Source organism: Seriola lalandi, unplaced genomic scaffold (genome assembly GCF_002814215.2).
Source record: "Seriola lalandi dorsalis isolate HSWRI2012SDOR001 ecotype SW California unplaced genomic scaffold, Sedor1 jcf7180002054598, whole genome shotgun sequence".
In the NCBI taxonomy this organism is placed as follows: Eukaryota; Metazoa; Chordata; class Actinopteri; order Carangiformes; family Carangidae; genus Seriola; species Seriola lalandi.
The window spans coordinates 235,339-251,468 of record NW_019525151.1 but is presented as its reverse complement, the minus strand read 5'-3'; the positions used below and the strand labels follow the sequence as shown (position 1 = coordinate 251,468).

Here is a 16,130-nt window from a genome sequence, read left to right as displayed (position 1 = left end):
GGGGGGGGGTTGTTTGATGGGTGCATCACGGCTGTGCAACCTTAGCAGGTCCTAAATGCATATATGTCTGCGGGTGTGTGAGTCAGGTGTCGACTTCTTTTGCTGGTCCTCTCATTAACATAGCTGATTAGCTCTCCGTAAGATGGATGGGACCTGAGGGACCACAACATGCTCTCTGTTTTTATTACACACATCATCTGACAGTTATTAGCCATGGGTGGCTGAGTGGAGGATGATTGTGTACGTCTTCCAGTGTCTGGTGTCAGATGTGTTTATCTCCCCTCAAAGTGCTCTGTAGTTGATTGAGTGACCCTTCACCCTTGTGAAGGTGGTGTATATTACTGCCTGATGTGACAGCATCCTCCCTGCTCCTGTCATCCCTCTCATCCTTCAAAAGGAAACCTTCAACTAAATATGGAAACAGGAGATACAGTAGCAATGTGAGTTTGAGTCTTAACCAAGGATTTGTATGCCAGCCTGCCATACCTGCTGTAATTTTTTTTTTTTTTTTTATGAAAGGAAATAAGGGGAGAGAGAGAGATGGGGAATGGCATGCAACAAAGGTTCCTGGCAAGACACGTTCCAGGGATGTTCTGGTTCATGATCAGCGACTCAACCCCCAGGCTCATACCTGCAGTAGTTCACCTAATCACCCATACAGAATTGTTTGGCAGCATATGTGTGGGTTTTAGCTTAAATCGTCTTGTGCTGTAAGATTTGTGACAAAAGAGAAAACACAGCATTATAAAGTTGGTGACTGCAGTGATTAGCAATGTAAGAGAAGCAAAAACTGAGTTGAAATTAATTAAAGTTTTTGAGATGGATTAATTGATTAGTAGATAAAAATAATCAGCAGCAATTTTGATCATTGACTGACAATACTTTGAGCTAAATGCTAACATCAGCATGTTAACACTCACAAGAGCAATGCTAACATGTTGATGCTAAACAGATTTACCGTGTTCGTCATCTTCCTTGAGCATGCATGCCAGCAGTTGGTAATTACCACTGAATGCAAAGTACAGCTGTTTAATGGAAAATGTCATTAACTGAGCAGGTGTGTGGTCAGGATAAAATTCCATGGCAAACCTTTCAATACTTGGTGAGATATTTCAGACTGGAGCAAAGTGGTGGACTGACTGACTGACCTGGAGCCATGCTACTTGCATGGTTAAAAATGGTTCCAGCTTTTCAAATGTGAGGATTGTCTGCTCTCCTCTCTTTTATGTCATGATAATTTAAATGTCTCTGGGTTTTGGGTCATTGGTAGGAAAAAAAAAATGTTGTTTTTGTTGCCTTGCGCTCTACGAGATTGTGAAAGGCATTTTCAATAAATTCTGTTATTTCATTGACTTAATGATTAATTGAATAATCAAAAAGAAATGAATGAATTGTTTTTGAACCAGTCGCGACTGAGAAAGAAAACAGAATTGATCTCCTCAGTCTGAAAGCTGTGGTCTTGTGTCGTAGAGGTGAAATTGGATGGACACCATAAACCCTGTTGTAGTTGTGGGATTGAGGCTCAGTGTATGAAGGTGGTGTGTGACTCTGGGAATTTATTTGGCAGGGTTATGCTGAGGTGGAGGAAAGCTAGGCTGGATTTAGCTGCTCACTCTTCCATTACACAGTCTTTGTTCACCGATGCCCGAAGGAAAACAACATGATTTCATACTGTCGGAAAACAGATTCTTTTCGAGTTTGACTGTTAAAAAAAATACGCAGAGTAGAGAATTGTATGTAGTTGATCAGTGGATTAAATTAGCAACGTAATGGGATGTTCTAGTTTGTGGAGTCACTTGACATCAGTCAGTCCACAGTAGTGGGGCTCTGTTAAAAAAAAAAAACCTTTATGGATGGCTAAACAAGAACCCACCAATCAGTACGCTCCCTCCAGCTGAACCCAGCTCCCTGCTGCTGTGAAATTCCCTCTGTACTGCTGACCTTAATGTTGCACACGATAATAGCATGCAAGTCCCAGGGGAGAGAAATAGTAGAAACCCTCTGTTCCCTTAGTGCCTGTGTGTGTTTGTGGAGGTACATATTGTATATAATGTCCTAATTAGAATTTGTGGTTTGCATGTGGTCAAAGTAAACCTACGAGTCTGGAATACATGTGTTTCCTGAGCCAAGACACTCAAAAGACAAGACCTTCCTTATATTGATTCTTGCAAACCTGGTTGTGCGCCCCCTAAAAATACATCTGAAAAATTGTTTTGCGACTGCTCTCGGTACAATTCAATTCAGCTATATTGATTTTTTTTGACATATCAGGCAATGCAGAGCTATTGACAAAAGAATCACACATACACACGAAGGAGCAGCTCTGTAATACCTCAGTCCTATACACAGGTTAGTGAGCAGCTCCAGTGGAGCAGCTGGGAGGTAGGCATCAAGCACAAGGGCACCTTGACGCCTTTCTCTTATACATCCATTTGCCAATATTTTTGGCAAATATTGACATTTAATCAAATATTGATCCTTCAAATAGTCTCATGTTGATAGCCACAAGAAAATATCAACTGATTTTGTTTCTTTTAATTCTGAACATCAAACAATGCATTGAATTTTCTAGCTTCATTATTAATGCAGTGATTAACTCTGATTGTATTTTTAAGAACAAACCAGTGATGTTTCAGAAGCATTCTGTGATTTTGTCCTGCGCTTTAAACATTCATGACTAGTATGGAGGTTGCAGCGCTGCCTACTACCACCTCGCAGCCCATCCACAACTTCAGATGCAGGAGCAACTGTCACAAACACGCCCTCTTTGTGCAGCCGGCACAGACAAGTCTGTCATTTGATATTTGGCTCATGCTAAGCAGAGGAACAGCTGCAGGGCACAGGAAACAGAGAACAGGGAAGACAGTAGTTGCGTGAGTTGTTTCTGACAGCTCCTCCTGTTGTGCTAGTATCAGTCCCTTTAGGATTTGAGTTGTTTCTCCCTTTTCCTGCTGGCCGAAACTCTTTGGCCACCAAATGCAACTCAACTTGCTGTTCATTCATAGGAAAAGTTTAGATTGGGTGAAAATTTCAACTCACAGTTCCAGTGAGCTTTCCTACATGTTGACTTTTTGAAATTGTTATGGCTTGTATTGAGTGTGAATAAAAAATATGGTGCAGTGGAAGTGTGCTGCAAATTTTCCATTATTTCAGATATTATCGAAGGATTTTGCAAAGCCAAGTCAGTTTTGCAAATTCGCCAATTCCTTGAGGGGAAACCTAATTATGACAAAATGTCCAAACACTCACAATTCCACTCCATCTTTCAAAAGTCCTTTAGCAGCTCTGAGCTACTGTAATCCCTGCCAGTGAAACAGACTGTTTCCCAGGCAACCTCAGTCCTGCCGCCATGGCAGCTGTAACTGTGGCGAGGAGACACAGAGTGCCAGAGTGGACAGGTGTTGCTGGGGTCTTCAAGATCACTTTAGGTGTTTCGGCCCTGCCTCCAATGTCGTTACACATGTGGAGCAGCGCTAACAAGCCGCTCACACACAAACACACTCAATATGCTGCTCCTCTATTCTGCTATCTGAACTGAGACTGCTGAGTTACACTAATGTTCTGTGTCATGCTCATGTCGAATTAGACAAGCACATGATTCTCTTGCCAACTAGGAGCAGGGGGTCCACATGGCTGCATGTTTTTTTTTTTTTTTTTTTTTTTTTTTTTGTTAGACAGACATACTGCAGGTATGAGAAATGACTCATATTCAGTGAAATGTGGTAACCTGCTGTAGGGCAGAGTAATGGGACACTGCACAAAAAGTCAAACAAGCTCTCATTACCTTTTATCCAAGCAGAACATGGGGACCGCCACTGAAATTGTTCCTAGAAAATGGTGAGGGGGAAATATAATGTGTGCTGGAAAGCAATAGCTGAGAGAGTGTCCATTTACTAGCAAGAGCGTGTGCATAGCATGAAGGAAAGATAGTTCTCTTACTGAGTCAGTGTGGCGAGGCGCAAAATGTCTATTTCAGGGCTTGTTTTAAGTAGGGTGAGTCACCAGGCTTTTGGAGCACTAAAGGCTGCATGTGTGTGTGTGTGTGTGTGTGTGTGTGTGTGTGTGTGTGTGTGTGTGTGTGTGTGTGTGTGTGTGCGCGTGCGCGTGTGTATGTATTTTTATGTGATACCACTGTCCTTTTCTCACTCTCCCTCTATCTTCGTCACACATACGCAAAGACACACACACACGTGCCTGCCTGGAGGGTGCAGGTCTGTGACAGGTTAGGCGTTTTGGGTATGGGCCATCCTCTCTGTCTTTCCCTCAGCTCCAAGCAGCGAGCTGGCTCTCGCACGAGGGACAGGCAGCGACTTCAATCTGTTTGGTAAATACTGGGATAAGTAAGGCCCACCCATCACCACGGCAGAAAATAGCCCAGGCCAGACCTGCGAGTACAAAGATAGCATGCCATGCTGAAGGCATGGAGAGGATGTACCTTCCAGAGAGAAGAATATCATCGATGAAAATTTGCTATTTTAAGATATTAGAGGGTGTGAAGGAAGCCAAAGTGACAGACAGACAATGAGAGAAAGAGAAATGGACAGACAGAGGGAGAAAAGCAAATGAGAGATGGGAGCCGCCTCCTACTGCCAGTGAAATGCCAATGGAACCCTGGGGATGCATTGATTAACCTCTCTACTCCTAATCTGCCTTTTTCTCCTCCACCTCTCACTGAAGGCAAACACACAGGCTGGTTGTACACAGATGGACCCGCAAGCCAGCTTTGCATAAACAGGCCGCAGAGTAGTTGAATGGACAAGGCTATTAAAGCTGTTCTCAGCTGAAAATTGTTAAAAACTTTTACATGTCTGGATTCTACTTATCTCTGTTGAATTCAATTCAGTTTAGTAAATTGTGATTCATTGTAGAGTGGCAAGCAACCTATTTCTGTTACCAATTAATTTAACGATTATTTTTTCAATTAATCGATTCATTGTTTGGTCCATAAAACATTAGTCAAAATGATCATTATTATTTCCAGAGCCAAAGGTGATGTCTTCAAATACTTAACCCAGCCTAATAGCTCTAATTCAATACACATTTGACTCCTACATGAGGAAATTTATAGGAAATGATTTAGTAATTTACAATCATTACAAACCTACATATAATGCATGCGTCACATAATAAAAAACAAGACATTACAGATATTTTTTATTGTATATTGTGCAACGTGTTAATTGGTTTACGCAGTTAAATCAGCGGTATAAAGCTTAAAATCCCCAGTGTTGAAAATCCATCAATTCACATTACATTTTATGGGTTATGCTAACGTAAATTTTGGTCTGCACCACACTAGCAAGTGCCTACTTGATTGAAAGAGGTTGTATTCATTTAATTTTGGCTCACTATATTTGCCCAGGCTTTCACTTTCAGGATTTCTCAGTTTAATACAAAAATTCCATAATCCTCTAATTAAGAAAGTCCAGAAACTAACTTTCCTCTTGTCCCCCTCTCCCTCTTTTCTCATCTCTCACTCACAGTTTGCTCCCAGTTCTCCAAAGGTGTGTACGCCATCATCGGTCTGTATGACAGGAAGACAGTCAACATGCTCATGTCCTTCTGTGGGGCGCTGCACGTCTGCTTCGTCACGCCGTCCTTCCCCATAGAGACGGCTAACCAGTTTGTCATCCAGCTGAGGCCTGAGCTGCAGGACGCTCTGGTGGGAGTGATCGACCACTACGGATGGACCAAGTTTGTCTACATGTACAGTTCTGATTCAGGTGGGAGACACAATTTATTCAGCCTTTATCTTAACTGTGTGATTGTAGTCATTTTGTTAGGGAACATTTTTATTTTTATACTTTTACTAAATGTAAAATTTATCTTTTAGCATCAACATTTAATGTTTTAGCACAGTCTCTTAAATACAAGTCAGCTATGCAGCTCTACTACATGCACAGGAAGACAGTCAGACCCAGAACCAGTCATTAAACCAACTACCATTAGTCGTCTTCAGATTGCCATGGTGACAGCAATGGGGTCAATTGCAGCCATTGTGCAGAAATGAGCAGCCGTCAGAACATTTATTTTAGACCGACGTCTCTGCACAGACAGCAAACACAGAAAAGAAACATTGACCTGCACTGACTAGCAGATAAATCTCACAATGGAACAAAAGATTAAGCTTTTCATTGAGCAGCCCGCCACAATAACCCATGTCACAACAGTCCCTTTTACAGTGGAACGTCGCAAAAAAGAAAGAAACAAAAAACGGAAAACTTGCTGTAGCATTCTATTTAAACATCTTAATAGTGCTCTTGCAGAGGCAGAAAGAAATAAAGTAGCACACCTGTCAACCTCCTGCTTCCTCCTCTTCATCTCCTCTCGAGCCAATCACCTGTACCCTTCCCATAATGCCATGCCATCTGTCCCAGGTGTTGTGGGTTTTTGGAGCATGACCATGATGTGTGTATTTGTGTATTTGTGTATTTGTGTGTGTGTGTGTGTGTGTGTGTGTGTGTGTGTGTGTGTGTGTGTGTGTGTGTGTGTGTGTGTGTGTCCCAAAACATGCACATTTTATTTTTGTATGCGCTTTTTGCAGATGCAAATTTGCATGTGACAACATCAGGGCTTATTGCAACTATTATCTGCTGATGTTTTTGACTCGTGTGAGAGAAATAAACAGACTTAAGCCAGCTTTAAAAGACAGATGCCATCATGTCACTCTGCACAGCGCACTAAGAAGCGTTGACAGGGGAGATTTCACAGTGGTCTCTAGTCATATTGATGTATGACGGCCGTAGCGCCACACATGTCGCACAGATTTTTTTTTTATCTTCTGTGATCCATTCATTAGCCACTCACAAACTGTTGAGTAGTGTGTGTTTATGTGTGTGTGTGCAGGGTCACCCCTGTGTGATTGAGTGGTGGGATGGAGCCAGTGGAATCCATATCAGTAGTCCTCTGTTGCCTGGATACTATGCTGCAGTCACCCTTCCTACGGGGTTATTTTAAGCCCTTAAGAAAAATCATATTTAGTTGTGAGGAATTTGTCTTGTGTGTGTGTGTGTGTGTGTGTGTGTGTGTGTGTGTGTGTGTGTGTGTGTGTGTGCACATCGAGTGTGCTTCCTCCAATGTCAATATCACCTCTTGGTGATATTGCCTATGAAGCTATCTAGTTTCTAGTCTAATATATTTCTCTTCTATACATATTTATATTTCTAGTTTTCCAGGTTTCTTAGTCCATAATCAGAAGTGGACAAGGACAGACACATATACTATTTGCATTATCACTTTCCTGCCAACTCTGTAGCTTTAACATCTTCCCCTTTTTCTATTAACATCTGTCTTACCAGTCAGCACCTGCTAATAAAAGTGCCTCTCATTTTTATTTTCAAAAGCCAAGAACGGGAAAACAAATTTGATAGCCCATTAAACCTATCATAAACAATATTCAGGAAATGGTTTCCCAAAGTGTTATTTTCTCTTCTCACAATTGCCTGGTTCCCAGGTCTCAGTGTAGTGCCTCTGGCCAAAAGGGTGCTTATGACAGCCAGATTCTATTATGATATTATACTCTTTCAGGATGCCTTTGGAGGACCATTTTTACCTTGGCTAGTCCTATGAGCCTCTCTGTCAGCCTGGCTCTGATTTATAGGGGAGCATCAGGGCACATAGCTACATTTAAATAGGCGAGAGGATATTCATTGCAAACACAATGAGCCAAAAAAAAAAGGGAGTGAAGCAGAGGAGGAATGAGGACCAGAGGAAAATTATGGAAATAGTACAGCCACTTTGATAACACTGAAGGAAAGCTGACTTCAGGTCTCTTTGTAATGCATTACAGCACAGAGCATTGTCAACACTAAGCACTAATGAGTTTCAAGCAGTAGTTTTGGCTCATCTTGACTGCTGCCCAGCTGTATGCTCAAGTGCTGGAACATAATGTACATAATGCAGAACCAGATTCATAAAACAACATTAACACATAAAGATAGGAGAGATGAACGATAGTTACAAAGGGAGGAACAAAAGAATAAAAAGATAGAGACAAGTGAACTGCTTTAGACACAGCGTCCTTTACAAAACATGATATAGTGTGGTGCTGTCCATGGTGCTGAAACTCTCCACTGACACCAGGACTCAACTCCATTCAAGAACAGTTGTCCATTCTCCTCAGGACCCACTGACTTTATTCACGGCCATGATTAACGGCCTGCTGTGTTCCCATGTCTATCACCAGTTTCAAAGCTACTATTAAACCTGTCAGTGCCAAGGAATAGTTATTCTCCCTTGAACAACAGTGAATAGAGAGAGAGACACCATAAAAGTTGCCATACGTCTCTATCTACCTTCCCATTAATGCTGTGTATCATTTCCATTCAACATCCCTGCATTTTCCTGCTTGTCTAATTTATTTACATGTACTGTATTGTGGTCATATGTGCAGGTGAAAAACAATCCATCTTTTCATTTCTTAATGACCTTGTGTCAAATAGGCTGGATGAATTGCCTGGAGAGCAGCTGGTGTGCATTCTATTAAGGTTGGGCAATAATCTTTCAGAGGCTCTGACTGTATTTCTCATTCTTCTTTTGACAAGCTGTGTTGTTTTGTTGTTGTTGTTGTTGTTGTTGTACTGAATAAGCCGTTTTTACATTTGCTCAATGTGCATGAAATGCCTGTATGAACATGAACAAACAAGCATGGAGGATAGGCAAAACACATCAAGTACAGGCCCACGGTGGCTTTAGTAGTGTTTGCCAGCTTAGTAGCGGGGAAAAAAAAACAAATACAGCTACATCATGTATTAGTTTACATTTCTAAATTTTGTAATTACTATAATTCATTTGGGTAATGGCTGCCAGTCTGCTGCGGGTGAAATTACTTTATTTACTCTCTGGAACTACAGTGGCTGCCAGCTTGAGAGGAATCTGATTGGTCTATTGCCAGCAGCAAAGGAGTACAACAGTGAGTCAGATTGTAAATCAGAGCTCAAGATCAATGTGTTCTCTAATCGCCTTTTATTTCCTGTCTTAGCATGAGCCCCTAACTCATTGGATGCTCTTTCTCCATGATGCTCAAGAGTTTCGGCAGCGTATCGGTGACAGTGTAATTGACTAGCGCCACCTGTAATTGGGGCTTGGATGGTGTAAAGCTGGCTGTGAGCGTGTCGTCTGCGATGATGCACGGGCTGATTATTTGTTTGTGTGAAAGTGGTGATTATTTAGGCTGGCGCTGTACGGGCTGGAAAAGCACACCTGTACATGTCAATGTGCTTAATGGACTGTCCCACTCATTACACTTTATCACTGAAGCTACAGGGGAGATTCTGATGGATAAGCTTATCACGAGCAGTTTGGTTTTCCACACGGCTTCTGTTTTGTTCTCAATTTGTTTTAATTTATCTTTCAGCTGATAATATAACTACTTGCAGTATAAAATTTGCCTACACATAATTTATGTCTCATGCTGCCTAATAAAATACAGGATCACTTTCAGTAAATGAACACCAACTATCATTCATCAGTTCATTCATCTTGTTTGCAGAACTTTTGGTGTAAAGACCTACACATTTAACTCCCACAGTTTATCTTCTCCAGTTGAACAAGAACTTTAGTTCTTGAACATTTCCCAGAGAGTTTCACCTTGTCCCATTCCTTTCACCAGGCCTGTCAGTGCTGCAGAAGGTCCTGGACACAGCAGCAGAGAGGAACTGGCTGGTTACCTCGGTTAATGTGGAGACCATGACAGAGGCCTCTTTCTTGAAAGTGTTCCAGGATTTGGACAAGAGGAAGGAGGGCCAGATTATCATCGACTGTGAGACTGAGAGGCTCACTGGCATCCTCAAAAAGGTAAAGAGCTTTTCTCTGTTTTTGCAGTGATAGGGGATTATGTAATTTTATTAGAATTTAAAGTACACTGTATATACAGTATAAGCTGCAGATAATACAAGTAGGAATCTTTACATGATCAGTGAATTTCCCTTTTGGACACATATAAAGCTTATAAACTCAGTCATTAGCCTGCACATTAATTTTAAAAGACAGAAAAAATATATTGAACACATTTTTAAAACACATAGTTAAGATCAAGGTTGTGCATGTTTTAATCAAATGAACAAAGGAGAGAGGCAGTGGGGGTTGGTTGGCGGTCTGCTGTGGCGTTTGGTCTCTGGAGCATCAAGGACAGGAGCAATAAATAACACAGCATTGGCATTTGGATCCGACAGTTCTTCTGTGATAGCATCATCACTTACTCACCTCTGTCCTATTCAAAGAAGAAGGATTCTGACGTCTTCCCCTGAACAGACATTGTCCAACCACAGCTTAGCAACCGTAACTAGGCATTGGTAGATCTGTCGAGCTTGGGATTTTACTGCATGTTGAAGAGGCATACATGGAGCTGCAGTACGAGTTCAACTCAGCATTTAATTAGTTTGGATATTTTTTGTTGCCTTTCAAAAATTGAAAACACAAAAAAAAAATGGAAGAAATGGATTAAACGACTCTCTAACGTTCAATAGACATACTAACTACCTTACTTCTAACAGTAGTAACCATGCATTACTTCCAAGGCCAAGGAGCATTACATTGAGTAACTGCGGCAGTTAACCTCTTACTCGCTATATTATATGCTCATTATATGCCAGTTTGGAAATAAAACATATATCTTAAAATTAAAGTAAAATATGAAAAGAGTATGTAGGCTAATAAGTAGATAAATGAAGATTACATTTACCGTTTTCATACTTATAATACTAGGACTAACTAACTCTACACTCTAGTACAGAACAATACTTGACGTAGTTATTCACATCTTCTACATGAATAATCAACTGGTGAGGTCGCTGCTGAGCTTTTTTGCCTGGTACCTGTTAGCTTTAGCCTCAGTCTTTTAGCATGATATATTGCATATAACTATCAAGTGCACCTATAAAATCCCTTTAACAGGGTTCTTGTTTAAAACAAGTCAGTTGGAAATATTAAACGGTCAGCCAGTGATGGCTTTTTCAACTAACTCGTGTATCTAACGTTAGCTTAATTAGCTGGCTAACTGCAGCTAATAAAATCTGGCACGGACAGTTGTCTTTTCAGCAGGCTAGAAATGTGAACCCTGCTTTTGTCTGTCTGAAATCAAGAACCCACTGCTTCAAAAATAACCAAAAACAAAAAAGCACACATGTAATATTAATAAGGTGCTCGCCACTTAGGTCAGCAAGGTCAGCTAGCTGGCTCACCTGGCATTTGTTGGACCTGTGCTTTTCATACTATGACAAGTCAAATGTCTGCTATGAGAAATGTGTTATAAACTACACATATGCCATGTGATAACGTAAAGCTTTAACACATAAATATAACATTAATATAACACATTTGTTATATTTCTATTGTTTTGCTTGTTGATGCCACTTGATTTATGATTTTCAGTCAGGCTGTAATCGTTTTTTTTTATTTATTTTTTTCTGTTTCAATACATTGTTGTTTATAAGAAAAAAAGAGCGTACACACACACACACACACACACACACACAGATAGTCACTATCTGTATGTGTAGGCTACACTCTGTGTGAACATTATTGATGGCCTAGTGTCTACAGTTAAGGTTATTGCATGGGTTCTCACCAGTTTACAGGAGCTGAGCCTGAGAAGTTCTCCATTCAGACGGCCACCATCAATCACCCACATCTGCTCCCTGCCGCCACGCTGCCCTGCCCGTGCACCAAAACAATGGCGCACACATACAGCTCTGCCTCTTTTGCCCTTTAAACTCACTGTGTTCATCTCATTCTACTCGTACAGTACACAGATTCTGTTAAGATAATGTCACTAACAGTATCCTGAGGCTAGCTTCTCGGGTAGGCTGAATGTTGATGAAGAGTCCTCAGTTAACAAATATTGTGACAGTACAGGAATCTCAGAGTCTGTTTTCCTACACAGAGAGAAACAATTGACCCGTTCTCTTGGGCCTAAACTCTGAATGACTCCTAAAATCTGCATGTATAATTAAAAATCTACTCTCATCCAAAACATTTCCATTTGACAGTCCACTGTGGCAGAAATGTGTGTTTTTCCCCGGTGTAGGTTGTATTGATGTCAGTGCTTGTGTGTGTGTGTCTCCTCCTTCCCTCTAGATTTTCCTTGCCCGGGGCTTGGCCGCGGGGCCCGCCTTGTGCTGGGGTCACCATTAATAACAAATACCACCTTCTGTCATGACCTACAGCATCATTAGACACACACACGTAACACACAAACAAATGAGTACACTCGACCAAGTATGCATAGGGGAAAATGCTCACAGAGAGGAGGAGGAGTGAGGTCATGCATAGTGCCTAAACAGAGACAGTGCAATTTTTTTTTCCTCTTTGCTAAGACTAATAATTGGATGGTGTGTGTTTTAAATTAGTGCTGCCCACTCAGCCTTATGTTATGTGATTGCCCAGTGTGTTGTGATGACACATACACATTGACGTGCACAACGGGCTCTTTTTTTAGGCACAGATGATTGAGACATTCAACTTGTGTATCACCACCTTGAAGTGCCTGTTTCATTTATAAAAAAAATAAAATAAAAAAATGGTTCTGGCACTACGCTACACTACACAACTCTCACTGTGATGTTCAAACTGCCTTGACCCTAGGTGCTCGGCTGACCTGTGTCGCCCGGCCGTTAGAGAATGACAGCAGTGTAGGCAGAAGAGAGATGGAGTGTACAGCAGGCGTAGGAGAGGGGCTTGTGCACAGTTCAGCCCTGAAAGACTGCATTATTTGATGGTATTGTTAGCCCATGAAGGAGTTCCAGGGAAGTAGAGTATTGTAAGTTATTTAATATTAGATCAAAGATCAAATCAGAGCTCTCAGGGGAACTATACTGAAAACAGAGGAAAGAGCACAAGGGGGAGGGAAGCAAATATAGTAGTGTGCACAGTATTTACAAACTGATGACTAATTACAATTTTGACAGTTTGACATGGCAGTTTACTTGCATTAAATATGAATTTATTTATTTATTTATTTATTTTATTCATTCATTTTCTACTACTTTTTAAACCTGTGACAGCCAGAGACAGAAATCTGATAGAAAACTGTACAGTCAATCAATTAATATTTCCTGTTTTCATTTAATTGTTTATGTTGTGGTAAAAATGAAGTCCTTTCTTTTTTAATGTTCAGCATGGGATGTTTTAGGGTGTGACTGCCTTTACGTGTGGTTATGCATTGTAATTTTTATAGTTAAGTGAATTCATTACTTTTGTTTACATTTTAATATATGAATAGTATTAATGGTGGGAGTGTGTGTGGTAGATATAATGTGTTTGTGTTTTATTTTGTTGTGGTTAGTGGGTGTCTGGCAAAAGGCAACAAAGTTGTAAGAAACAGCATTTTAATACATTTCATCACAGAGGAGAGGAGAGCAGAGGAGAGGGCATTTTAGTCATAGTTGTTCCTAACGGACTCCAGAACTGTCATTTTCTTTCACCTACTTTCATAACTGTTATTATGTGGAGTTGGTAATCTGTTAATATGTTGCCTTTTTACACAAAGATTAAAGCTGACATTTGTTAGTTAGCCACCTTTTTATAAAGTGGTTCTTTCAATGTTCAGTCTCTTTGCTCTGATTTCCTATGAACCTCCTTTCCTTTCTGTCTTGCACAAGGTCAAGTACGTACACATACCAGGCGCGCTGCTGAGTCGCTGTCAAAAGTCTCCCCGTGCTCTCTTAGTTGCACACACACACAAAAAAACACACACAAACCGACCTTCTGTTTTTCCATCACAGGTATTTGATTCTTTATTTCTCCTCTACCCTTGTCTTTCAGATTGTTGAACAAGGCAAGAATGCAAAGAGCTATCACTACATCCTGGCTAACCTGGTAAGGAATCATAATCACAGCACTGGAATTTTATCCATCTAGATTTCTTTGGAGATTTTCCACATGCATCACTACATACTTTCATTCCCAGACGGTATTTGCATTGCTGTTAAATGTGGCTTTAAACAGGATTCCAGACTTCCAGTACTTTATAACCCGTTCAATAGACTTGTATGCGCCTAAGAATTTAGCCTTAAACAATCTGGTTTTGTGTCTCTTAAGTTATTTCATCCCATTTTCCTCTCCAGCTACATCAGATATTCTTTCCCTGCACTGTCAAACCGGTAGACGGAACAACAGCACAGTAGTAGACTTACAGTGAGGCACAAGTGGGAAACCTGTGACAGCCGGAGACAGAAATCAATGCTGACTCACAGTGACAGAAAAAGGTCATGGAGCCAATGTATGCAAGCTTATATCCATTAGCTCTCTCTGTCTGCTGCCATTTTCTCAGCGCAAATGGTATGTAGACCCCTACAGCACTGTGCAGACTCACTAAACGCAGCCAAATGAAGAGAAAATTGACATCAACAGAAGCTGTAGTAATAACAGTATTAATATGCAGCTGCTGGCTTGAACAATTTCTCACTGCTGGGGTTTTTAGATTGGCTCAATCTCTCTTGTCTGGCCAGTTTGCCAGATTTAATTTTAAATGATAAGACTTGGACGGTAATAACAGCTGATACGCAAAGTGGCCATCGTCATTTATAATGGGCCCGTTAAAAGGTGTGTGCAGAAAATTTTACTTTTTCTATGTCCTTGCACCTTTTTATTATTTAACTAATTTACTTACTCGTGTCTACGTTTGCAGCTGTGTGTGTGTGTGTGTGTGTGTGTGTGTGTGTGTGTGTGTGTGTGTGTCTATCTGAAAAAAACTAAGCATAGGGCAATAGAGAGAAGAAGAAAGAATTTGAACACATTCTTAAATGTGGTTAAAATATCTGTCTGAGATACCCCCCTCCATGACCAGTGTTAGAAAGGCTAGTTTCTATAGTAACCTCTTCAGCTCACTGCACTGCATTAGCTCACACATGGAGCAGAAAAAAAAGACAACTCTGTCTGTTCAGCTGAGAAATATAGACACCTGGCAACACACATAGCTACATTAGGGAGACACTGGTGAGAGGAGAGGGGGGAGTGAACGCTGCCCCCCTTTTCCCTTGCTTCCATTTGTCTCCTGAAGCTTGAGCTACACTTCATTTTGTTCCAGTCCGACCTTTCACCAAAGATAAAGGGCATCAAACAATTTAAACGTTGCGCTACTTAACAGCCAGCCTTCATCTGTCCTTACTGTATGGATATGAAGATCAGAGAAAGTAAACAAGCAAGAGTTTGAGACAGACATATGGCCAGGAGAGAGCCGAACATCAAATGGCATGAAACAAATAACATCATAGCAGGGAAGAAAGAAGAACGGATAGAGAGGCGTGTGTTGTCAGCCGGATGCCTGGCGAGCAGGAGACAATCCAGTGAGGCACCTTTCTTTCTCATCAGTCAAAACTTTGCTCTTAAATCTTAGACAAATCACAGACAAATCTTCTCACCCCCTTTCCCACCCCGTCTCTACTCCCACCCCATTCCCACTTGTCTGCCTCTTCTTCTCCCCACACTAACAGGCAGCCTACAGAGACACTGAAACGGCCTCTCCTCCTCAACTGCCTTTCTGTCTTCTCCACATAATAGTCAGGGGAAAAAATACAAGTAGGAGATACCATTACAGTAAATCGCTTCCTCTCTCCATTCTACTCCGCCTGCGGCATCCCTTGCATTGTTCACAGTAGCCCATAAGGGTTTGATCCTGCCCCTGTTAACAGTAGCCTGTGAGGACTCAGTCTATCAGAGATTAGCTGCGGACTGTTCCTGCCATGAAATGAGGTTTTCTATTTCCTTTCCCACTACTCATGTCCCTCAGGAAAGACAAGGATGGAGTCTGCTCAATTGGGTAACCTCTCTTAAGTGAAAAAGAAAAAATTGTCATTTTCATTATGCAATTAACCCTTGCACTTTTGATGGGAGAGTTAAAGCTGTTACTACGATGCAGTCTCCTAAATTACCCACCGGTTTCCTGCCTTTTCGGCTTGTGAAACAAAGCAATGTGTATTTTAATACCACCTTGCCACCAGTTTCATATGTTGCCTGTTTTTAGAGGTAAAATTACCAAGACGAAACAAAAGCAGCAATTAAAGAAAAGTCCAAAAAACAAATATTACTCAGTGTAGCAGGAATGTGTTTATTTCTGTTTTCTTATCCTGTTAATCATATAGCACAGTGGTTCCCAGTCTGGGGATTGGGACCCCCTAAAGGGTCCAAAGAAC

The 16,130-nt window shown here is 41.1% G+C and overlaps 1 protein-coding gene across 3 annotated transcripts in view; it reads left to right on the top strand.

Annotated features, from left to right (window-relative positions):
• Nucleotides 1–16,130, top strand: part of gria1a (glutamate receptor, ionotropic, AMPA 1a) — a 65,379-nt gene that overhangs the window by 10,455 nt on the left and 38,794 nt on the right. For all 3 annotated transcript variants that reach the window (XM_087177392.1, XM_023419314.2, XM_087177391.1), the window contains exons 3-5: nt 5,484–5,723; nt 9,611–9,795; nt 13,762–13,815. In XM_087177392.1, the coding sequence (XP_087033518.1) occupies nt 5,484–5,723; nt 9,611–9,795; nt 13,762–13,815 (479 nt within the window). The remainder of the gene's footprint in view (nt 1–5,483; nt 5,724–9,610; nt 9,796–13,761; nt 13,816–16,130) is intronic.